At 37.0% G+C, this 24,728-nt stretch overlaps 1 protein-coding gene across 5 annotated transcripts in view; it reads right to left on the bottom strand.

Moving 5' to 3' along the window:
• GTDC1 (glycosyltransferase like domain containing 1) overlaps positions 1 to 23,742 on the bottom strand; it is a 275,754-nt gene extending 252,012 nt beyond the window's left edge. Inside the window, exons 1-3 of one of the 5 annotated variants that reach the window (XM_040971530.1) lie at positions 11,691 to 11,767; positions 8,918 to 8,919; positions 8,290 to 8,489 (exon numbers count right to left, since the gene is read on the bottom strand). In XM_040971530.1, the coding sequence (XP_040827464.1) occupies positions 8,290 to 8,468 (179 nt within the window). In that variant the 5' untranslated portion in view covers positions 8,469 to 8,489; positions 8,918 to 8,919; positions 11,691 to 11,767. Of the gene's footprint in view, positions 1 to 8,289; positions 8,490 to 8,917; positions 8,920 to 11,690; positions 11,768 to 23,199 lie in introns of those variants that run through there. The other 4 variants (XM_040971534.1, XM_040971531.1, XM_040971533.1 and 1 more) reach the window with 4 other exon arrangements.
• Between the last annotated feature and the right edge of the window lie 986 nt (positions 23,743 to 24,728).

A 24,728-nucleotide genomic window follows, 5' to 3' on the forward strand; every position in this document is an offset into this window, starting at 1 on the left:
TGCGCATGCTGACAATATAGAACACCAAGCCTTGCAGCACACCAAAATAAAATCCCACAAGGCAACACAGGCAACATTAGGCTGGTCAGCTACATGATGAAACATTTCAACTAGTTTGCATAAACCAAGCAGTCACATACTGGTGACACTATGGGATGCTACACTGAATCAAATAACAAAGTTATACAGTCAGATCATCCATGCACAACTGGTAACTGAACCAGAACCAGGCAAGCGAGCCAGGAAATAACAGAAATGAGGCCCCTAACCAAGTTCATAAACCATGCAAAAAACTTCATGATGTACCTGCTGGAGGATAATATGGGAATGGCAAGGATGGCCAGTAATAAGGATTGTTATTTGTGTCTTTAGAAATCTACCCTATGAAAAAGAAAGCATCATATATAATCTCCGATCTGTATCTTAAGGAAAAACCTCAAAAGCAGGAAGTGTTTTGGGCAAATGGCAAATGGCCTGTGACTTCTATGGCTAAACACAAAGGAAATCACGCTGCAGGGGGAAAAAATGAGGTCATCACAGATTCACAGACCTAGAAGACTGGTTCCCAGTCTCTGGTCTCCAATAACATTCAGAACTTACACTTGCCACAATCAAGAGATTCACTGCGTGCAATTCAAACAGAAATCCAGTAACATATTTTTAATCAAGAAGGTATTTATATTTTATTTACCCTTCTTCCACTGTGAATTAAGATAGCACAGAGGCTAAGAGTAGGATTCAAAAGAATTAACAGTATATGACCTTCTCAGGTGGCCAAACTTGATCTCAAACAACAAACTTTCTACTGATAAGCTGTATAGCCCACTACAAGTAACTTGATTCTTAAAACCTCAGTTTCCTCCTCTGTAACACCAGGATAACAAAATTAATTGGATAACAAATCCAACGTAAAGAATTGTAGAAGGCCTCGTACTTGGTAAGTATTCAATATATTAGCTATTACTTTTATTATTTTATCCCATTAATTCTTATTGTAGTTACCATAGAGATGCAAAGTGGCTATGTTAATTATGCCTAATAAATACTTTATATATTAGAAATGACTTGTTAACTTTTACTTTTATACTTCTAACATAATGCACAATAATAAAAAGATGTTTTCATGGTTAAAGAAGCATTAAATTATTTTCCACAGTGTATACTATTAAACATGTTTTGGGAAGCAGGTGCTTGGTTTTAAGAGGCTATCTGGACTGTCTATAATCCGAAATGAATCTCCTGGTTCAAATCCTGGCTATCCCACTATGGACACCCTGGGAAGCAGAAGACAATGGCTTAAATGCTTGGGTCACTGCTATTCACATGAGAAACCAAAACTCCTCGTGCCCATCTTGAGTCCAGCCCTGCCTGGCTATTAACCATCACTGGGGATAGAAATAGCAAATGGAAATTTCACTGTCTCTCTGACTTACAAATGAAATGAAAATAATAACAATCGTAAATGGTGTTTTACAGCTAAGGTTTTATTAAGCTATTCAAATGGTTTTATTTTAAGCAAGAAATAAAAAATTCAACATAAGCTATAAGTGTCAAGAAAACAAAACTGTAAATTAGGAATTTATAATTGAGAAATGGTTGAGAAACCACTGCCTTAGCAATGAATTTGCACCCACAAGTTTACTCATTCTATGTAAACAAGAATGAACTATAAGCAACAAGCACACACATACGGCACTCATATAATCTAAAACTCATTTTCCCGAAGAAAGTCATATTCATTTTTTATAGAGCACAATTCATTTGATTAAAAAAAAAGTTACTTTCATGATCACAATATGCTTACTGAAAGATATTGGTTACGCTATCACTAGAGAAAAAAGCAACTCCTAACAGAAAAATGCAATAATCAAATATCAAATAACCAATTAGCATCGTTAATTTCTCTTTCTGTATCACTTATCTCATTAAACCTTCTAACAATTCAAGTTCTATCAAACCATTGGTTTTCCTTGCTCTACCACAAGCATTAATAAAATGCCCACTGAAGAGATAATGATGGTCATTCCTTGGAGTTACACAGCTTCAAGATCTGGAAAACTCATAACAGTAGACAATCTCAAGAACCACAAGTTTGGAAAGTTGTAAGGTAACAAGGGGAAGTAAATCATCCTTACTCACAGTCCTTATATCCATCTCTGAAATGAACAGAATCTAGCCAATGAGGTCCCATTTTTAATAATAATACATCCAGGCAGCATTTCAGAACAATCCAAGCCACTTGGAGAGAACCCTCAGGATATGTACACATTGAGACTCTGGGTTGATATGAGGTGGTGGTTCCTCATCCCTGGGTACTGGGACGTGTGGGAAGTCATGAGTGTTTCCCCCTTTGTCTAGCCTCTTTCCCAAAAATCAACAAAATTAAACAGCAAATTTGGAAACAATGAAAGCATTCAGTTTTCCCTATACCTCAACCCTTCCTGCTCTGATCAACCATGCAATCATTACTTAAAAATAAAATTTATAAAATTTTTAAAAATAATATGTCCATTCAGAATTAAAACTTCATAAGTTAGTTCTTTAAATTTATCTATTTTGTCCAAGTTTAGAAACATATTAGGATAGAAAGTATTCAGGAATGTCCCTTTTTTTGTTGATTTGTGTTATGTCTGTGATATCATTTTTTATTCTAAAATTTACTTGTGTGTTTTCTTTTTTTTAAAAAGATTTATTTTATTTTTATTGGAAAGACAAATATACAGAGAGGAGAGACAGAGAGGAAGATCTTCCATCCGATGATTCACTCCCCAAGCGAGCACAACAGCCGATGCTATGCTGATCCGAAGCCAGGAGCCAGGAACTTCTTCCGGGTCTCCCACAAGGGTGCAAGGTCCCAAAGCTTTGGGCCATCCTAGACTGCTTTCCCGGGCCACAGGCAGGGAGCTGGATGGGAAATGGAGCTGCCGGGATTAGAACCGGTGCCCATATGGGATCCCGGGCGTACAAGGTGAGGACCTTAACCACTGCGCCATTGCGCTGGGCCCATGTATTTTAATTTAAAAAAATCAACCTATTGATAGTTTGTCTATTTTATTATTTCAAAGTAACAACTATTAGCTTATCTCCATTATATATTTGCTTTCAATTTCATTAATTTCGACTTACTGGTTCTGCTTGTGGTTATCATTTCCTTTCCAGTTCTACTTCAATGATTGACAAAGCAGATTCCTGTCTGGGACCACAAGCTTTGAAGGGCCTTACACATCTGAAACAAAAATACTCACTATAATAATAATAAATTTATTAAAGAAGCCCAGGGCGCATCTGTCAAGCTGGATGAACCCACTGTGGAATACACAATGGTTTCATCACGATTCAGATCTCCTTTTACTATGCACTAGAACTTCTTCTGTGGCCTATCAGTTATTTGAAACTAGGCTTTTTCGTTTCCAATCATGTGATGTGTTGGAGAGTCTGTTGGTGATTCCTCCCCTGTATATATTCCAGAATAAATTCACCTAAGGGGTGAGAATCATCCGTGCAGAGCTGCTCCCAGCCTGCTTCATGCGGCTGAAGACACCAAGAACAGGTAACTTAACCAAGGATGTGCTGGGGCACTGACAACTCGTGCCACACTCTTTCCCCATCAACTGTTTTTGTTCTTTTCCACTATACTCTTTCACCAGCTCATTCCTTCTTTCCTTTCCTGATATCAAAGATGATGTGTAGCTAAGGTTACTGAGTACCTTATTTTTTCTGGACAGCCTTATCTTACCTAAGAGTACACAAAACACTTCCTCCTTCATGTGAGAGCGCCACAATATTCCATTTTAGGAAACTAACAACTTTCTCACTATTATTTAACAATTATTTAACCTGTCACTTTTAAGACAAATCAGACAACCCAAGGTTTCAAGCAACTTTACCATTCTAATTTCAACATCTTCTTTCATTTAAGACCCACAGATTTGCTCAGCTATAGAATTAAAAGAAAATTAGTTAGCATTTCCAGATGTTTAGAGACAAATGCTTTTTCTCAGATGCCTAGACAGCGATGTTGTACCTAAAGAAGTCTTATCCAAGTTCCTGCCAGCTTTCCCTGGCCCATCTATGGCAGTGCAGCCATTTTGTCTTCAATTCATACTTCATCCTTTCATACTTACAACTCAGTCAAATAAAGGAAAGAGCTTTTTCTTTTTATAATTAGAATAACAAACAAATCAGTTTGTCAAGTAAAAATATTTGGAAAAGAATGGGACTTTAAAGTCCTACCAAAGTAAACCACCCAGGGGCCAGGTACTTAGCCACACCGCCCAAAATTCTGATTCTATTCACAAGAATTACTTTTTATTTTATTAACATTTAAAAGATTTATTTATTTTTAATGCAAAATCAGATACACAGAGAGGAGGAGAGACAGAGAGGAAGATCTTCTGTCTAATGATTCACTCCCCAAGTGGCCACAATGGCCAGAGCTATGCCAATCTGAAGCCAGGAGCCTGGAGCCTTTTCCAGGTCTGCCACGTGGGTGCAGGATCCCAAAGCTTTGGGTCATCCCCAACTGCTTTCCCAAGCTACAAACAGGGAGCTGGATGGGAAGTGGTGCTGCTGGGATTAGATCCAGTACCCATATGGGATTCCAGCACATTCAAGGCAAGGACTTTAGCCACTAGTGTACCGCACCAGGCCCTACCTGCTATTATTTTTTTTTTATTGTAAAATCAGATATGCAAACAGTAGGAGAGACAGAAAGGACGATCTTCTGTCTAATCATTCACTCCCCAAGAGACTACAACAGCCGAAGCTTAGCCAATCCGAAGCCAGGAGCCTGGAGCCTCTTCTGGGTCTCCCACGTGGATGCAGAGTCCCAAGGCCTTGGGCCATCCTCAACTGCTTTCCCAGGCCACAAGCAGGGAGCTGAATGGGAACCGGGGTGACTACAATTAGAACCAGTGCTCATATGGGATTCTGGTAGATGCAAGGTGAGGATTTAGGCACTAAGTGACAGCACCAGGCCTAGAAGTATTACTCTTATGTGGGCAATCATCAATACCTCCCAAATACTGCAGAAAGAAATTGATTTTAAGTATATGGGATCCAGTATTGTGGCATACTGGGTTAAGCCATTACCTGCAATGCTGAAATCCCCTGTGAGTCTTAATTAGAGTCCTACTTGATTATATGCTGCACCACTTACAATTCAGCCCCCTGATAAAGTGCACCTAATAAAGCAGCAAATGATGGACAAAGTACTTAGGCCCCTGCAACCACATAGGAAATGTGGTTTCCTGGATTCAACTTGACCCAGTCCCAGACACCTTGCGAATGAACCAGAAGATGGAGGATCTCTTTACCTCTTCTTCTGTGTCCCTGTAACTCTGTCTTCCAAATAAAATAAATAGAGATAGATAGATAGATAGATCGATAATTTTTAAAATATAATGTTAACATGGGTTAATATCCCAACTGCTCCACTTCTTTTCCAACTGCCTGCTTGTGGCCTGGAGAAGTAATCAAGGATGGCCCAACGCCTTGGGACCCTGCACCCACATGAGAGATCTAAAAGAAGTCCCTGGCTCCTGGCTTTGGATCAACTCAGCTCCAACCCTTGCAGGCACTTTGGGAGTGAACCAGTGGAAAGAAGATCATTCTCTTTGTCTTTCCTTCTCTCTGCAAATCTCCCTTTCCAATAAAAATAATAAATCTTTAAAAAGAGTAACTGTAAGTATGTGGAGGCAAAAAAAGAAAAAAATTTAAATAACAGTGAATCTTCAGTTTAATACAGGAAGAAAATATGAATAAATATCCAGGGGTGACTATTCTAATGTACATTATTTAAAAATTGAAATGACTGATTCTGAAACACATGACTTACATTTCAGAACAAAAAATTTAAAGCCTATTCTCAAGCTTTATCCCCTAGAAATCTTTTTCTACATTTTGCAGTTTTCAATAACTGCTAGTTACTTACTATTTGGAAAATAACTCACACAGCTTTTGTAACCTATAATAAAACTGAATAGCTTCGATGTGAATAATGACGTATTCTCTCAGCTGTTTCAGATAAAACAGAATCCAACTGATTAATTCTGCTGTAGCATCTAATATTTTAATAAAATATTTTCTGGACAAAAAGCTCATAACAATAACAGCTTCATATACAAAAATTTAAAATAATAATAACTGTACCTACATTTAAGGTTCTCTTGTCAGACATGCCCCTGCTTGCTCAGAATAGTCTGCATAAGTAGGCAGCAGAGTAGGCAGCACTAGTGTCTACTCATTTTACCTGTAGGAATTTTGATGGTTTTATTTGACAAATGTCAAACAGCATAAGCAACCGGGAAACAAAATGTTTTTAATTCTTATAAATCTCCAAAGTGGTCATATTTTTGTTTTATATCAAAAGGTTATTCAGATACTTTGATCTAAGGATTGCACAGGCATATCTTTTTAATTGGTTTAAGTTTTCAGGGTCCTGCTAATTTTCCAAAAGGTACTCGAGAAGGTTATTTTTCAGAGTAGACAAATTGTCTTTGGTCAACTATGACTGTGAAGTTCAAGTGGTAAGTTAAGCCTTTGAATAGTATCTGATCACATTAGTAGGTTAACTGCAAGGCTTAAATGGTCGACCATGGAGGATGCCACTGTTGGGCAATGGAAGTCAAGGCTATTGTACAGCAACGCTCCACATACAGTCTATGAGAAATCCACCTTTTAAACAAGACTGTTTCCAGGAGCATGATGACATTTATTCTCGAATTCTATGGGCTGTAAAAGCAATATGCTTAGAAGTGCTTTTTGCATGCTATCCACATACACATGTCTGTGATATAATAACTCAATATGAAAATCAGTATAATCAAAATAATCACAGCAGATATGGTTCATTTCAATGTTCAAATCACTATAGAAATTTATTATACTGAATCATCATGTTAAACGAAAATGTGCTGTACACTCAATCAGATTACTTAACCTTAAGTAATCTAATACAATTGGAGCTGCGAAAACACTATTATATGAGATATGAAAGCAACTGTAAACGGTCACATTTTAACATAGCAATAGTTTTGCCATTGCCTTTATAACTTCTATATCAATACATTCACAGAAATTTCTCACTTTATTATTGGTTCAACAAAATTTATTTGGTGATATCAGAATGCAAAACATTAAAATATGTAATGAGGGTCTAGTGCAGTAGAAGAGCAAGCTAATCCTCTACCCTATGGCGCCCGCATTCCATATAGACATTCCATACAGGTTCATGTCCTGACTGCTCTACTTCCTATCCAGCTCTCTGGATATGGCATAGGAAAACAGAAGAGGCTGGCATAAGCTCTGGGGATATTGCAGCCATGTGGGAGACCCAAATGAACCTTCTGGCTTCCAGCTTTGGATCAGCTTAGCTCTGGTTGCTGCAGTGATTTGGAAAGTGAACTAGTGGATCGGAGACTGTCTCTCTCCCAACTCTCCCTCTCTCTCTCTCTGTAAAATCTGCCTTTCAAAGGAAAATTTTAAAAATCTTAAAAGTATGTAATGAAGAATACACATTAGATTTGAAAAATTCAAAATTCTCAATATGCATTGAAATATAAATTACCTTTACATTCCTAAGCAATGTCACCTCTGTGTTCACCAATACCCAACTGACAATTTGAGTTCAAAAGATGATGCATGATCTTCACACACAAAATTGGTTCTTCTCTGAATCCCCCAAATTACCACTTAGAAGAGCAACCTACATTTAAATCACAAGCAGCTAACTCCTCCTGTGGTTGGTCTACTTAGAAGCAGCAGGTGAATAGGGCTATGTGAGACAAGGTGGGCACCGCAGCTCTGCCACATAGTTTTGTTCAAATGATATACGTTCTAACCACTTTCAGGATCAGCATGTCACTCCTCACTCCTGTCTAACCTACTATAGTTACACAGAGAGGTTTCCAGACCCATAACAAAGTGAGGCATGCGACCCTCAACAGCCTCACACTAGCAATCAACACATACATGGGAGTGCACCTGAACAAAGAACAAGGGGCAAGAAATGGTCAAGAGGACTCCATTCTAACCAGTATATCGCCTTCATCTTTATAGTGTATTCCATAAGGTACGTTCAAACAATCCACCCTAATGTGCACCTACTAACAAATCAGAATTCAGAACTTAAGTCTACATCCCCACAATCATCCGCAAGAGCAAGTCAAAGTTGACTCACTTGCAAGGTGTCCTTCAGTTTGCCGCAGTCAACCATCAGCTCCTTAGCTGAGGAAACCGTCAATGAAACCAACTGAGAGGTGACCAGATTATAATAGGAGCATTACTTACCTGTAATGTTCACTGATGGGAACATTCTGAGAGAAGTATAAAGCTGATGTCCTTGCTCTCCAATGCCATTTCTTGGCAGGAAGGGTATAGAGGACACAGTCTTGTAACTCTTCTAGCAGCAGGTCTACCAGCTGTTTGTGGGAGCCTCCATAGAATGCCTCGATGATAAGAACACTCATTGGCAAATTCAAATCTTCAGTCTAGATAACAAGCATAAACAAAAACATACATTTTATCAAATATATGTACATATACATAAAATGTAGTAAATGAGAATATAAATAATTTAGCATATTATTTACTAGACTTTTGTAAAAAAAAAAAAACGCTTACAATGCGTAAGGTCTTGAAGTTTATATTTTATAATCAACATTTTAAATACTTTCTGTTAATAAGAATTGAAGTGTCTATTTTTCTGGCTTCTGTTTTCCTAATGAACTAAGACCACTTTCACCACGACCAGTTTTTCTTCTCATCACAGAAAGCTTAAAACACCTGCTATGATCAGGCCCTTCCTGACCAGTCACCAAATGAGCCTGACTCGGAACGTAAGGACTCGGCAGACTTAGAATTCCACTCTTACAGAGACACTGAATTCACCTCCTCACAGAGACTTACACATAAATACTCCTCATTCATAAAGAATCTTCTCAGCTCATTTTTCCAGAAAGATGTTGGTAACTCATTCATTAAAAAAAAAAAAATCTTTCGAAGGCAAAAGAACAGACACATGGAGGAGAGTCAGAGAAACAAAAAGGAAGCTGGTCCCTCTAACAGTTCACCTTCAGTTGCTTGAATGATCTTCAGCCAGGTTAAAGCCAGAATTCCACAAGGGTTTCTCACAGGAACACAAGTGCTTGCGTCATCACCTGCTGCTTGTAATGCACATCAGCAGATAGTTGGACAAGAAGCAGAGAGGCACTCCAGCATGACGTGAAGACATGCCAAGCAGCACAACTGCCTGCCCTGATGAAGCCATTTTTAAAAGAAAACACATTCAGGTGCAAATTTCGAATCTAATGTTTAGTGTTAGGAACTTTAGGATGCAATTTCTCAATACATTGTGCACGGTTCATCACTTACTCTCCATTATCTACAACATATTCCCAAAGAAACATCGTTAAGTCGGGTAAACTTGAAAGTCTGTGAATGCACGAGCTTTCCACCATTCTCCATTCCTTTTTTTAATACTAGAAACACCGAAGGAAGGATAAATTAGGAATATTGAGATTATTAAAGACATGGTATGGACCCAGCATGATAGCCTAGTGGTCAAAGTCCTCGCCTTGCACGCGCCAGGATCCCATATGCGTGCCGGTTCTAATCCCAGCGGCCCTGCTTCCCATCCAGCTCCCTGCCTGCAGCCTGGGAAAGCAGTCAAGGATGGCCCAAAGCCTTGGGACCCTGCTCCCTCATAGGAGACCCAGAAGAGCTCCTGGCTCCTGGCTTCAGATCGGCTCAGCTCCAGCCATTGCGGCCGCTTAGGGAGTGAACCATTGGACCGAAGGTCTTCCTCTCTGTCTCTCCTCTTCTCTGTATATCCACCTTTCCAACAAAAATAAATAAATCTTTAAAAAAAAAAAAAAGGACATGGTAAAATTTCATCACAGAGAGCGGAATATCAAGCAATTTTTCATTTTAATAATATGATTTCTGTTAATGTGCTTAGTGAAATGAAAATATATGTATGAATATAAAAACCTTTATACACATTTCAAATTATATGCCATTTCCTGTAAGACATAAGGGAGAAACATCATCCTGTACATAAATGCTATACTGCTTTAAAAATATTCCAGATGTTTGAATTTTCCTTTATGACTTAAATAAATACCACTCATTAAATAGCATATTGCCTTTCTTAATAATATTGCTCCATAAAATTAGTATTCCCAATGATTCGATGATGCTTTCTACTAATAAAACTGAATTTCACCTTGCTGAGTCAAAATAATTCCCTTATTTAAGCTGCATTTCAAAGAAATGACTGAACTGAAATAACTACTTTCTTGGCATATGAATATTACAATAAGCTTCTGGGAAGAAAGATATATATGAATAAACATATTTCACTTACATGTAAAAAGCAGTGTTCAATATAGAAATACAAGTTTGAACCTCAGCTTTGTGACTTCTTTCTTTTGGATCTTGGACAAGTTATCTTACTTTGTATAATTCAACATCAGTCCAAATTAGACAACAAAACCAATCTATTAGTGTATTCTAAGGATCAAATTAGATAATACATGTGAAGCATAGTAGCTTGCAAACAGAAATAAGCCGTTTAGCCTCTCTCTTCTCAGCAAAATTAGACAATCTATGAATTTTTCAGGAATTTTCAATCACGGTCCCCTTTCCACCAGAGAGTAGAACCAGAAGCGTATGTAGAAGCCCACACTGCCATGGTAACGACCCATTCCTTAGCAGCAGCTTACACTATTCAAATAAGACATGAAGATCCCTGCAAATCTTTTGGGTGCAGAGGTAAGCTGCAAGATTGAGCCATGCAGAGCTCAATTTTTCAGGCCCACTGGAGACTTCTGTTCTAATAATTCAGTGTTCAGTGAACACTCCAAATTCACCCTCCAAATTCAACAAGTGGAAGCCATTAATCCTTCAAATGCTGCAAACTCCCATGAACTATTTCAAAGAACAATAATAGGAAAATTTAAAAATTAGATCAAAAGCTTCCCAGAAAGGCAAAACACAAAAAGTTCATTATCAAGTCACTTACTAGATCGCCCCACAGACTATATTCTTGATCTATTCCTTGACCTGTTCATAAGGTGTATCTGTTCTGCATATACTTAAAAGACTTGTTTCAAAAAATGTTTTCTAAAAATGACCTAAGATGTTTCTCCCAAGTGGTAAAATGCAATATAATCTACTCTAAAGAATATCTTATTCATATAACCTCAAAGAAAATAATATCAATATTAAGGCAAAAATTGTTTTGATAGTCATTATTCTTCCCTTTTCCGTGAACTGTTTTAAGGACATACATTGTACAAAAGCTTCTTAGGGGTCTGAGGCATGAGTTATTTGCAAATTTCAGCCCCTGTGCAGAGAACACATGTAGGTGCTGCTGTAGGTTCAAGACACTCGGTAAGTAGAACTGCACATAAAGCATGTGGGAGGTCAAAAAATAGAAAAGGGAAAAAAAGATTATAGCTGTAGTAGATTTCCACCCCTTTAATAGCTTAGAATGAAATGCACAGGCTTGAACTAGCGTTTTCTTGAGCATTTTTCTAGTGGCCAATGGGTGTGCCTGCATTTGGGGTATTTTTCTAGGGAGAGTAACTATGTCCTACCATCTCTGACAGCTATACTTAGTGGCTTTGATTCATGGAAATTTGTTCTGCCTGTTTTGTGGAGACAGACATATCCTGGCCTTTCCCCACTTCTATTGCAGCTCTTGCCACAAGAAGAAAATATGTTCTTCCCTACAGTCTTCTTGAAGCACAACCTGGAAGAAAGATGATTCCCATTAGACGCAAAGAAAAGCTGATTTCTAAATATAAGATTCAAACCAAATGTCCTCACAGCACATTAAAGAACAGCTCATACTTCTGCTGTGCATGAGTTTGGTTTTAGAAAACACTGCTTGAAACAAATAAGCCTGAGTTTGAAAAACAAGCCACTTCACTGTCTACATAAAGGGAGCACACTATTTGTCCATGCTAGCAATACTCCAAGGAGACTGCAATCGGTCACCCTGCTGCCCCAGCTAGTGTCAGCATGCAGGGTGAACACAAACATTTCTGCATCCCTGGCAATGGCTAATAAGTTGTGTGAGCTTGGGAACAGGGCCTCAACATGAAAAGTGCCAATGCCAAGCAGGAACAGGGTCTCACTGATGGCAGGAAGTTACAGCCAGATGTCAGCCAAATGGTGGTGGTGGACCAACACAGAGCCAAATGGCTTCCTTGGTTCAGAAATCTGTGAAAGTTTCGAAGTTTTGTTGGTTGTGGTACAGAGGTACCATCTACAACTGACCGTGGGCCCTGAAACAAAGTAAGCACATCAGAATCGGGGTGTGGCACTTTAAGAGAAGGAAATAAACAAGAACTCATAACAAATGAAAACAAATGCCAATCAGAAAACCATTCTGCATGGCAATTCTAATACTCTTAAATGACAGAAATAAGAATGCATGGCAAAGATATTGCTACCATGTAAAATGTTTCAGACTTTTTAAAGTCAATTTTTAGTTTCTGCTTAAGCAAGGGAGCATCAGTTATAAAAAATCACTTCTTCAGCATGTTTTAGCCCCCAGTGACACCAGATGAATGGAAATATACTGTACAATTAAAGCTATATGAAAGTTTAATTCATTATCAATACTGTGATTTAATGATACATGGGTTAAATGCTAAACATTCAATTTGGCAATATAAAATGAGTTCAACTGATGGCTACAAAACTGGCATTTTATACCATTTCAAGGATTAGTTAAGACGTCCAACGAACAAGATGATCTATTTATGAATTAACTGTCTTACCAAAAATGTATATTTGTAATTAAAGGGGTGATACAGAGTGAGAAATCATAAACAGTATTTTACATAAACCTTTTGATCAATATGAAAAGGTGTCATTAGTGGTATCTCAATTAAAAACCACAAATGCATGGAGAAGACATCAGAGAACAAAAGTAGCCTGAAACCAATGTTCTGAATATTTTTAAATTTTTATTAAAACGTTGTTATTCTACCTGAATTTATTTTAGGCCTGTCCCAATTTCTTTATCCCTTGAGCCATAATCATTTTCAAGGTGAACTACATTTTTGTCTACTTCCTCCAGCAGTTGGAACTGCTGGGGCAGTTGAAACTCTTGCTTTAATAGTAAAGAGGAATAGGTAATATATCATCGATTTGCTGAAAAGGATGTACTAAGTATAAACATATCATATTAACTTTTCAAAAAATAAACCTAAGTCACATCAGAAACCCGTAATAAACCCTCACGTAGGATGTCAACTCAGTTCCTTTACAACATGCAAATAATTTTCCAATTAATTACTCAATAATAACTTTACATCAGAGGAACTTTTGTGTTAATATATTCCAGACACCTTACTGCTATTTGTTGTAGGAAGGCATAGTTTCAGTGATGACAGTCTCAACGGTTTTAATCCCACACACGTGAGAAATTGATTCCACAGGCTAATCCTCAACCGGTTTGATGCCTTAAACCTTCAATCAACTGCTGAAAGCACTCTTTCTATTTATGTATGTACAATATTAGGAAACATGAGTTTAAAGTAGCAAAAAAAAAAAAGTGAGTTTAAACACTAAATGGTTTCAATAGGAGACAGTAAAATATGAGTAGGCTTTCCCTATAGGTCATCAGAAGTGGACCTAGCATCTCTCAGTGACCCGCTCCACCCCTCCGCTTCTACACCTCCACCCACTAACTCCACACTCTCAGCTTCTGGATGAAAAGCAAGCATCAAGCCAACAGAGTAAAATAGGACAACGCTGAGGAAAGTCAGTATTACCTTCCAGCCCACTCACTGACTTTAATGATTCATCAGGGAAACCCCAGTTGCTAAAATATACTTGAAATTTCATTAAATAGTAGAAAAAAGGCATAAAAAATTTCTGCTTTTTAACATGTCACAAGTGATCCCCCTAACAGAACCTAATAAGTGTGAACATGATTTTTTTTAAATCTAATTTTTGCCTCAAGAAAAATTATCAAAGTTAAGTAATACATTTTAGTATTCTAGGAGAAAAAAGAGAGGAGAGAGAAATCCTGCTCTGAGGTTATTTTTTCTAATCCTTCTATGAAAATTGGGCATAACAATTCACTCTAACCCCTATAACCTCAACACAATCTCTGAGAACTGAAATACGAGAGTGAAATCTAGTTATTAAACACAGAGTAACAACCTTACATTCTTAAAAATTCATTCTATGGACAGTTTTTTCCATTAAACAAAAGTTTAACCAATAGTAAGGATTGATTCTATTTCTTAAACATTGGTGTAAACAGCAGATAATGCCTACTGGAAACTGACCATTTTTCCATCATTTGGTTATAGAAGAAAAAAACCTGACATTTATGATAATAAATATTTTGTTCCTCTACATACTTATATTTTACAAATCTTAGGTTCAAATTGAAACTGGTTCAGCAATGTAATATTTTATACCTTTGCCATATTATGAAGGTTCTAATTCATTCAATTCTGACCTTTGTTTTCCATCATTGTGATTAAAAACTGAGGATTTATACATCAAAACCTCAGTTTGGTAAGATTTAACCATCATACTGTTTGGGTAATAACTTAAAGCTTTTTTAAAAATGTACTTTCCCAATTATATGAGTCGGCATGATATTTTTAAATGCATGCTTCCACAAACTTACAATCTTCTAGGTATATATAATTGCTGGATTTTTTTTTTCTCCCTGACAAATATTTTCAGTCTTTCTCAAGTTAGGATTTCACTTCTGCTTAAAATAATCAGTCACTGGAGGCAGGCCTGTGGCCTAACGCTTAAGCTATCAGTTGGTTCACCAGCATCCCAAATTTATCCCTTAGTTTGAGTCTGTATTCAAAATCCCTAATGCGCACCCTGGAAACAGCAAATGATAGTTCATGTAACTGAGTCCCTAACAGCCATATGCAAGATCCAGAACGAGTTCCCAGCTCCCAGCTTTGGCTGCCCACCTTCTGCCTTTGTAGGCATTTGGAAAGTAAACCAGTGGAAGAAAGTTCTGTTTCTGTCCCCCAGATGAATAAATTAAAAAAGTAAATTTTTAAAATGTCTATCAATCACTTATTCCATGAAGTGAAATTAAAAAAAAAAAGTCTTGGCTATAACAATCAAATACCAAATGTAAATTCAACAGTATTTGCCATGTAACAGGCGTTACAATATCATTTATTTATACTCAGATATACATAATTTCCACAGATGACTATTAATCTTTGTTATTTTACAGTTTTAAATCTATATTCTACTTAAATAGCAGAATTTAACATGTTTGTGATAAGGTAGCTGGTTTAATTTCACTGACAAAATAACCCTATTTCAACTTTACATTGCTTTTACTTTCGAAATTCAAACTATAAAAGTATCAAAGAATTCATTCTACCAAATACTAAAATATTTCAACTGTTGAAACTGTTAAATATGGCAGCCTATCTAGGAATCAAGAAGAAAATTTCATATTAAAAAATCACCCCACCGCTTGTTTAAACCATTGCATAACACTTTTACATGTATCTCCGTGCTAGGTACAATTTTGCTCCACCCAAATCATCCTCCCCAAGACAGCTGCAAGCAATCTTTACAAAATCTGATCATAAAGTGACATATTCAAAACCTTCAATGTCTCCATGACTGAAGGATATAATTCAAGTTCCTCCACATGACAGGTGAAGACTCATGTTCTGGCACCTTCCATCTTCACTGCAATCACATTTGCCCTTCCACTTAAAACTCTCTTGCCCCACTCCAAAATTTGCACCATAGCAATGCCAAGAACCTACACTCAACAGAGCTGTTTTTATACTCATCTGACTTTATGTCTTTATCTCTCTCATCATCCTTCCCTTTGTGTCCACTTGAGGAACTTCTGTTAAAATTTCTGTCCATGAATCACCACTTCTATGAAGTCTTCCACTGAACTGCTCTTAAACATGACTTCTTTCCTCTCTAAACAGTACTGTTACATCTGTTGCACTTTATTTCTAAGTCCTACTTTTGTTTTAGGCTATGAAAATCTGCAGGATGGAGACCATGACATAATTTTCCTTAGGGAGATCCCAACGCACAGTGAATGTCACTAGGTTTTTATACAGGAAGTCAACTTCTTCTGACTTTACGGTAACACTGCTTTCACTTTACCCAGATTCTGGGTTTTAAAAAAAAAGTGTCAGGTAGCACTCTACTTGTTAATGATTTCCCAATGTTCTTGGTCTAAACTAAATCAAGCAGCAGGTGCAAGTATATATATAAACATATTTCATTATGTTCTCTTGTCAAATATTGATTTTTTTGCATACTACCACAGAAATCAGAACTTATGGGAAACAGAAACTTCAAGATGTCTGTTCATTTTAACCTACTTACACAATAGGAGTAACAATTGAAGAAATAAATGAAACAGCATAAGCACTTGAATTCTAGGCAAAAAATTTTCATAGCCTAAGAGGATATGTGTGAGATCCATGAATTTTGAAAATCACCTGCAGTTTTTATTCTGTTTGATCTGTTAGCATCCTAGCTTAATTCTAGAAAGCAGAAGTAGGATGAGAAGCCAATTCCCTCACCATCAATCTGGAGATCCCATTCCACATTTAGTAATTAGGATCTTATTTCACGAGGAAGAAAAAAGGCATTTTTAAATACTTTCTGCCAACAATTATTCATTTTATAAAAGTTTGATAAGATGAATAATGCATTTGCTTTCTCAAGATGGCATTTCTCCAACATCTTCCATCTCCTTGAAATGGGCTTTAAACCAGTTCAGTGGAAATATTTGACACACACAACTACGGATACCCAAGCAGAGAGGCAAGGCATGTCCCAGGATTATAGCTGGAAGATGCTGACACCATTATTCAACTACCTTTCTTTCACAGCAAAAGAAATAAAGAGTATCAGCATTGAAGAGAAAGTGGTAGCAAAGACTGAAACCTAGTTCTTGGGATCCCATATTCATGTCTCATCCAATTACATCTCACTGCAGGCACATAATATAGCGTAAGTAAAATAATCCTCCATTTTCTAGTTACGATTAAATATAAATGTTTGACACATAGTAATATATAAATGATGTATATTGTGGCATATGTTTTACATGCATGTGGAACATAAATTTCACTATAAAATAATAAATATATTAATCACATGTAATATTTAATAGCTCTTCTCAATGGCTTTTAAATCTAGGGCATCAGCAGTGAAACTCACATAAAACTGACATGCACTTAACGAGGGCAGAAATACTGATTTTTGTTCTTGTTTTTCTTCCTAAACTCCTTCATAATCATCAGATAAATGTGTGTTTTGATATGATAGCAGGTTTAAAGGGTTATGATTGGAAGAAAACAATACTAAAGGTTCATATGCTACAAAGGTTTGTAGTAGCAACTAAATGTAGAGGCCACTCATGTTCAAGAAGCTATCTATGTTCAATCTGGTTCATAACTTAGTACTGTAACCATCAGACAAAGCTTGGGCATCCTTTTGAAAAAACATCTATAGTAGTTCTTTAACACATGGAAGATATATTTTCCAAGTGATTTTTAATGTCAATAATCTTCTCTGACTATTAAGTTCCATAGGAACACTGAATAAGTCTCCCACTTATCTCTGTATCGCCTCAACTCAGCAAAGAATTCAATAAATGTGTGATGAGTCAATGAACCATAAGATCTTTTAGCAATGGCACTGACAATGTCTCATTCATCCAAAACCTTTGTAATTAGAATCTACAGACAAATAGTAATTAGTGGTAGTAAGAAGTAATTATGTTCACAGAATATGATGTACAGACTCTAGCAAACAGGTGGCATTTCCTGTAGTCAAAATGTCATATCTTGGCCTACAAAAAACAATTCAGCCAGTAGCTTTACAGAGGGATTAGAACTATCCTCCACATCTTGATTGAACTTCAAAAAAATATGGGCAGTCAAGTCTACAATCTGGAAGGAGTCAACTGCTTTAGTCACTAGACATTGTCTTGGGGCTTTGGGGGGTTGTTTTTTGTTTGTTTTGCTACTGACAAAAGCATTTTCTTGCCAACCTACACCGGCTTCAATGCCAAATTTAACTGAGACTGTGTGTGGAGGTTCAATTATAAATATACATGTCAATGAGTTTAGAATGAAATGACTATCAGATTTTCAACCATTCTGGTGTCAGTCTCACTCAAACACCTTTTAAGAGTTAAATCCATATTAACTAAGTAAAAAGTTGTTAAGAAAGAGTTCCCTCTCCAAGTGGGAGGCACTATCACATTTTCGGTTAAGTCTGAAGCAGAAATAGCTGTGTTTCTCTCATACACAAACGTTCTCCTTGTCCTACTTGAAGTGCAGCAGCCCAAGCAAATATGGGTGGCATTCTCTTGACGGGTTGAAATAAATGTCACCAAGTATAAAGTTCTGGACTTACTCACTTCCAATGAAAAATGAAAAAGACATAATCTCACTACTCAATCTTATTGGAAAGGGAAAGCAACTTACAAAAACGCCAACTCTTAACAGCTCAGGAACAAATGACTGTCAGGCAGGCACATGAGAGGCAAAGGAATTTTCATATAGAACTGAAGATATAGAAAAAGATATCATTAAATGTATCAATCTTTGACACATTTGTGACATTAATATTCATTTTGTTTCAGTGGAAACCACCACACAGTAACAGATTTTCAAAATGATCTTAGGAAGTCTGAACTGAAATTAGTATTAGAAGCTGTGCTTACAATCTCGATCAATACAACCATGTTTTAAAGCTCTATCCATCAAAATATTTCATCATGTTTCCCTCATCTCTAAGATTCCACATAAATATATAAATAAATTAGAAGCAGAATTACTTTTTTCTCTTTATGGGAGCCATTCTTATTCTAGTTACTATGTATATTTTAATAATCTAATTTCACAACAGTCTAAAACATTTGCTGATGGCTTAACAAGCCAACACCAAAATGTTAAAAAGAAAGGAGTCTATAAAATTTTAATGCTAAATTATTAAAGCATGGAAACCCAGTTGAGACCAGTGGTGAGCAAATCTGGGACTAATAGAAGTGGTAATGAGACCTATATCACTATTTTTAAATATCACAAGATATTAGCCATTCACTATTATAAGAAAAATGGTATGTTAAGAATAGACTGAGACTTTTAAATCCTGAAGATATTTGGAGTAAAAAACTATTAGATAGACAAAATGTATGCATAGACAACTATATATAATTTCTAGATTAATTCTCTGAACTGTCTGTAGAAGTGTAAACCTGTACATATCATCTCACACGAACAGTAACAGCTCACAGGTTTCTGACTGGAGCAACCACTATGACTTTTATCTCCCCCAGTGACCTTGTCTGTCACTATTATCTCTTTATCAGCAACTTTTTCAAGGAGATATTCCATTGATACAAACATTTTGTTTAATGAGGCAGAGGCCCTACAACAAAGAGTATTCTTCACAAACTACCCAAATTTACACCCTGCATCCTCAACACTGCTTCAGAAGGAAATGTCACATTCTGTAAACGATATGTTCAAAGAAAGATTGCCTAAGAGCTAATTAATTCCTAATTCTACATATATATACACACCATGTTAAGTCTCTCAACTAGATTAATTAGCATTCACAATTAACAAATATCTTAGATCATTTTAGAAAGTTTATAACAAACTCCTAGGATCAGATTTATATATTATCATGTTTTCTATAATAACTGATCTCAGAAGAATTGAAGTATTTTATTATCCTTTTCCTTTTACTCAGTGCTCTAGTGCCCTTTTTATAATCTCTTTGCTAAATTTCACTTTCAATGATTAAATATCAGAGAAATGCCTTCACATTTTTCCAGACTAAATGTTTCTTGGGTACAAACCATTACCTCTCCCTGGAGTACTTGTATGTTACAAGGAAATAATGGGATGCAGGAATTTCAGGCGGCCACCAAGCAGACAAAAATAGCTTATGAATTAAAAGGAACTTTATCAATTCCTAAGAAAGCATATAGCCACCTACCACGAATATATAAGGTTACCTTTTGTTATGACACACTGAAATATCCTATCACATTTGAACATAACATAAAACACAAGGATATGTTCAGTTTCAACCACTTAAAATGAGTTACCACTGAAATTACCAACCCTCTCTCTAAGGAAGGTCTTGTTCCAAATTGAAAACAATCGAAATATCCACCAAAAACAGACCTCAAAAGTAAATGCTTGATGGACAAAAATAAATAAATGAATAACATTTATTAGCATGGGAAAATGTTTACACCTTTGCATGCAGTGAGTATATGAAAAATTATAACTAAATGATTATGTAACAGTGGAGAGGGAAGAAAGAGTGAGCACTTGGGCACATGTACCCATAAATGGGGGTTACAAACGAGTATGTTTCCTCTCTGCACTTCATTTTATACTTCAACTTATCTTCATTGAATAGGTCTCAGCTTCAATTAAAAGAAACTACAAGTTTTTTCTTAATTTAGGAAAGAGTGCCATATTATTTGAAATAACAAACTACATCCCAATTATTGAAGGCTTCCTCCCCTCCAGGAGCTTGCAAGCGGTTTTCAAATCATTACAGCTATTGCTGCCATAAAGAACCTTATTACAAAACTAATCAGCAAGGGTTAAAACGAACAGTGCTATAGCAATTCGCAAATGCTATAATTTGGTTTTGCGAAAACTGCTTGTCTAATGCATGAAATAAAAGTGATTCCCAATTAATTTGAAAACGGACTTGAATTATTCAGTATTTGTAAACAGATCTTTATTTATACATAAGAGATCTGAACCTGTACTTTGACAGTGTTAGAAACTAAAACACTATTTTGGTACTTGCAATTTTGATTTGGAACATGAGGAAGTATAGCACAAACTAAAAGTTTTAAAGTTCATGTAAAATGTCATAATTAATTTACGCTTTAGATAATTAGCTATGGGTCTTGAAATATGGGAAATATTTAATTAAGGTGGAAAAATTGAAAATAACTTCGAGTTTCACACTTAATTTCTGAATTTTCTTGTATTAAAAAAGCAGAGAAATGTTATTGCATAATCATCCATATGTGTTACATATGTTAAAATTAGAAAGGGACTGACTAGATATTCAACTGAGAGACTGGTAATTTTCACAGATTGTCTCTCATAACCACTTACATGTCTCCTATATTTATACACACTCAATATGTGGATGGATATTCAATAACTATTATCCAATGGCAACCTGGCCTTCGCAGAGAAATAATTTTCAATGGACTTCCAAACTCCAGTAATTATTACAAACAAAACAATATGTTTCATTTTTCAAAGCATCTTGAAAGAAAGAATTTGGCTCCTGGAACTGTCTTTCAATGCAATGATTTCACTGTATTTCATTTGGAAAACCATCTATTCTGAGAAACCTAACTTACAATTCCAGAAAGAAAACAGCACTCCCTCCCAAAAGTACACAAACAATTGAGAAGTAACCTCTAGAAATTATAAATTATCAAAAGTATGAAATACACAAATGCATACATTATAATGAAACTAAGCTCTGTTTACAGGTGTACTAAAAATACATCTAACAATATATAATTCTCCATAATTTAAAAAAATTCATAAAGTTAGCAGGATAAACAAATCCTAATCCTAGGAATGCACCATGCAGCATTTTTTAAGTTTATTACCACTTCAGTGGCTCTCTGGCTCAGAGCAGATCACCTCCAACATTAGCACTCTGACCTTCTAGAAAACTGACAGATAAAGTTTATAGTGAGAAAAAAAAATGACTTTTTATGTGTTTCCAAAAGGGAATTCTTGTGACACTAAAAGCCACATAATAATATTGATTTGATAACCAACATTTTACCACTAAATTACAGACTCAAGTTTTCTAGAAAAAATATCCAGGCAAATTTACCAAAAAATACAGTCAAAACATGCTGAGTTTGCAACACACAGGACCCTGTTGCAGACATTAAATATACACATAAAATGACTTTTAAAATCTGGTCCTCTGTAATGAGTTCAGTATCACAAGAGTGACCTTTTACTAACTGACCCTCCTCCTGATCAATTTGTCAAATATCAGTTCAGTTACAACTCATACCTTCTGAGCGAATCACTCTCATTCCTGGTTCCCCCATCCTAAAGCAAATGTAGGGCTCACAGAAATGCACATTATTGTGTTGTAAAACTATCTTCAAAAATCAATTAGAACAGTAAAAATATTCCATTCTCATAAATGAAAATAAGTTGCTTACTGAAATGACAGTCTTCCATTTCACTGCCTTAAAAATTAAGCTGGCATAGATAATAAAAGTGTTTTCTGAGTAGTTATGCTTAGCATTTAAATATTTTAAAAACAAACACTAACCCATAATTAGATTTCTGGAGAACAATCTATAGAAAGTACAATTTCTTTCTTTTTTCTGAGAGTAATACTAATGATCTAACATCACAGAAGTTGTAACAATAATACGATGGCTTGTATAAACTTACAACAAATATGCACATTAAATGACATATTCTTTGAACTACTTTTTTTAAAGAGCTAACTCTTTTTATATGAAAGGCAGATTTGTACAGAGAAAAGGAGAGACTGAGAGAGTTATCTACCATCTGCTGGTTCACCCCCTAACGTGGCAATAATGGTGTGAGCTTGGCCAGTCTAAAGCCAGAGCCTGGCACTTTACCCAGGTCTCCCAAGTGAGTCCCAGGTGAGTGCAGGGGCCCAGGGGCCATTTCCCCAGTTTACCGAGGCATATCAGTATAGGCTAGATCAGAAGCGGAACATCCAGGACTCAAACCCCAGGTATACTGGATGCAGGCACACCAGGAGGAAGCATACACAACCATGTTACAGCCGCAGCCCCTTCAAATCTTTACCATGAATTCTTTTTTCCATTAAGATGCCCTTATTAAAAAGCAGAAAAGTTAATGAGTACACAGTGCAGCTGGCACTATTCTACTCATGTTTTTGATAGAAATATAAAATTATGCAATCATTTTGTATAAGAGTTTGCCAGTTACTTAAAAATTAAACATAAAGCCATCACGTGACCCAATGACTTCATTTCTGGTTTTATATACATCCAAAAGAAATGCAAACACACACGCCACAAAAAATTAGCCACAAATGTTAAAATACCAGTAATCACAAAATAAAGGGAACACAAACGTCCATCAATCTTGGTCACTAATGACTTACCTTAAACAGTTTTATCAAAAACATACCTATTTTTTCATCACTGGTGATACTAGGTTTTGTCATTTACTCAACATCTACTATGCATTTGCTTAGCAAGTGGGTATTATGTCCAGAATTTGCCTGCTAATCCTTGTTAGAGAGTCAGAAGGTTGAGGGATTTATTTCAGGCTGTCAAAGACCTTGCTGACGATGAGATGACATGTAAACAGAAAACAGAGGAAGACAGTGAGAAGACCATGCAGATTCCAATCTATCCCTCCAAGCACCAGGCACAGTAAAGCCACTAGATGGAATTCATCGAGCACATGCAGAGAACAGACAGCATAAACAAACTTGCTTCATTCAAAACGTATATAATAACTGATTCTAAAAATTATTATAATGTTCTACAATATTAAGATGGCCTAAATAGAGTCTCTGGCCTCAATATAGTTACAATACAGCATGATTAATATAAAATATTTCATCTGGGTCTCAAAGAGAAAGCAACAATAAGATCTACTTCAAGAAGAGAAGGGTGGGCACTTGGAAAGTCCACATCTTAACACTTACAAATAATAATGAGAGTAGGATTGAGGTCAGCAGGTGTGGCTGTATATGGCTACAGACTGCACCGGCGCAGGAGTGCACTGGGACTGTGGAGCAACAAATTGGGCTTGACTCCAGCCCCAAGAGTACTTGTGAGAGCCAGGCTGGGTGTAGAACAGGCCAGAACAGGTCTAAAAAAACTCCCACTGAACAATATGAAAGCTGTGTCTGAGCGCAGCCCAGGTATTGCTGAGCTGCAACACCCAACAAGAAGAACCAGAATGGGTGTGGCCAGTAGAACAAGACCACTGTTCTTATCAGAACAGGAAATGGACAAAGTCAGCCTTGGCCAATGACCCACTCATGTGTGCAAGAACTGCCACTGAGAGAAGACTTGATGGAGGAGTTTGGGAAACTCCTTCATTGGGATGCAGTCCCTGCAGGTAAGCACAAGAAGTAAGGCAAGAAGCAGCCCTGACCATGCCAGGCTACAGTAAATACCGGCATACATGTAGGTCAGGTCTGGGGACAGACCAGTCTGGGCCAGCACACAACACCCACTGACAGATCTGAGAACCAGAGATAGGCTGCATCACCCACCAACAGGAGCTACAACAGGGGCCCTAGACCAGACCAGGCTACACAGTAAGGTTGCAGATGCTGAGGTGAGGCAAGCCATGCCAGCCTAGGCCCAGCAGGGGCAGGGTACATGAGTCCCAGGGACAGGGCATGTGACAGGGCTCAGGTAGCTTGGCTCAGGTCCTGGGGCCCACCTGTATGGTGGAGGTTGTGTCCCTAAGCGCCGGGGATGGGGGAACTGGTTGGGTTTGGGTTGCTTGGCCAAGATCTGGGGACGCACTCTATAGGTGGGTGTTGGTATAATAAACCCCGGAAGTGGGGGATATGGCAGGACTTGGGTCTCCTGGCCTGAATCCCGGTCCTGCCTACCAGGTGAGTGTCAGGTTCGTGAGCCCCAGGGGTGGGGAATCTGGCAGGATTCG

This window comes from Ochotona curzoniae, unplaced genomic scaffold, assembly GCF_017591425.1.
Source record: "Ochotona curzoniae isolate NIBS_2020 unplaced genomic scaffold, NIBS_Ocur_1.0 contig_2210, whole genome shotgun sequence".
Classification (NCBI taxonomy): domain Eukaryota; kingdom Metazoa; phylum Chordata; class Mammalia; order Lagomorpha; family Ochotonidae; genus Ochotona; species Ochotona curzoniae.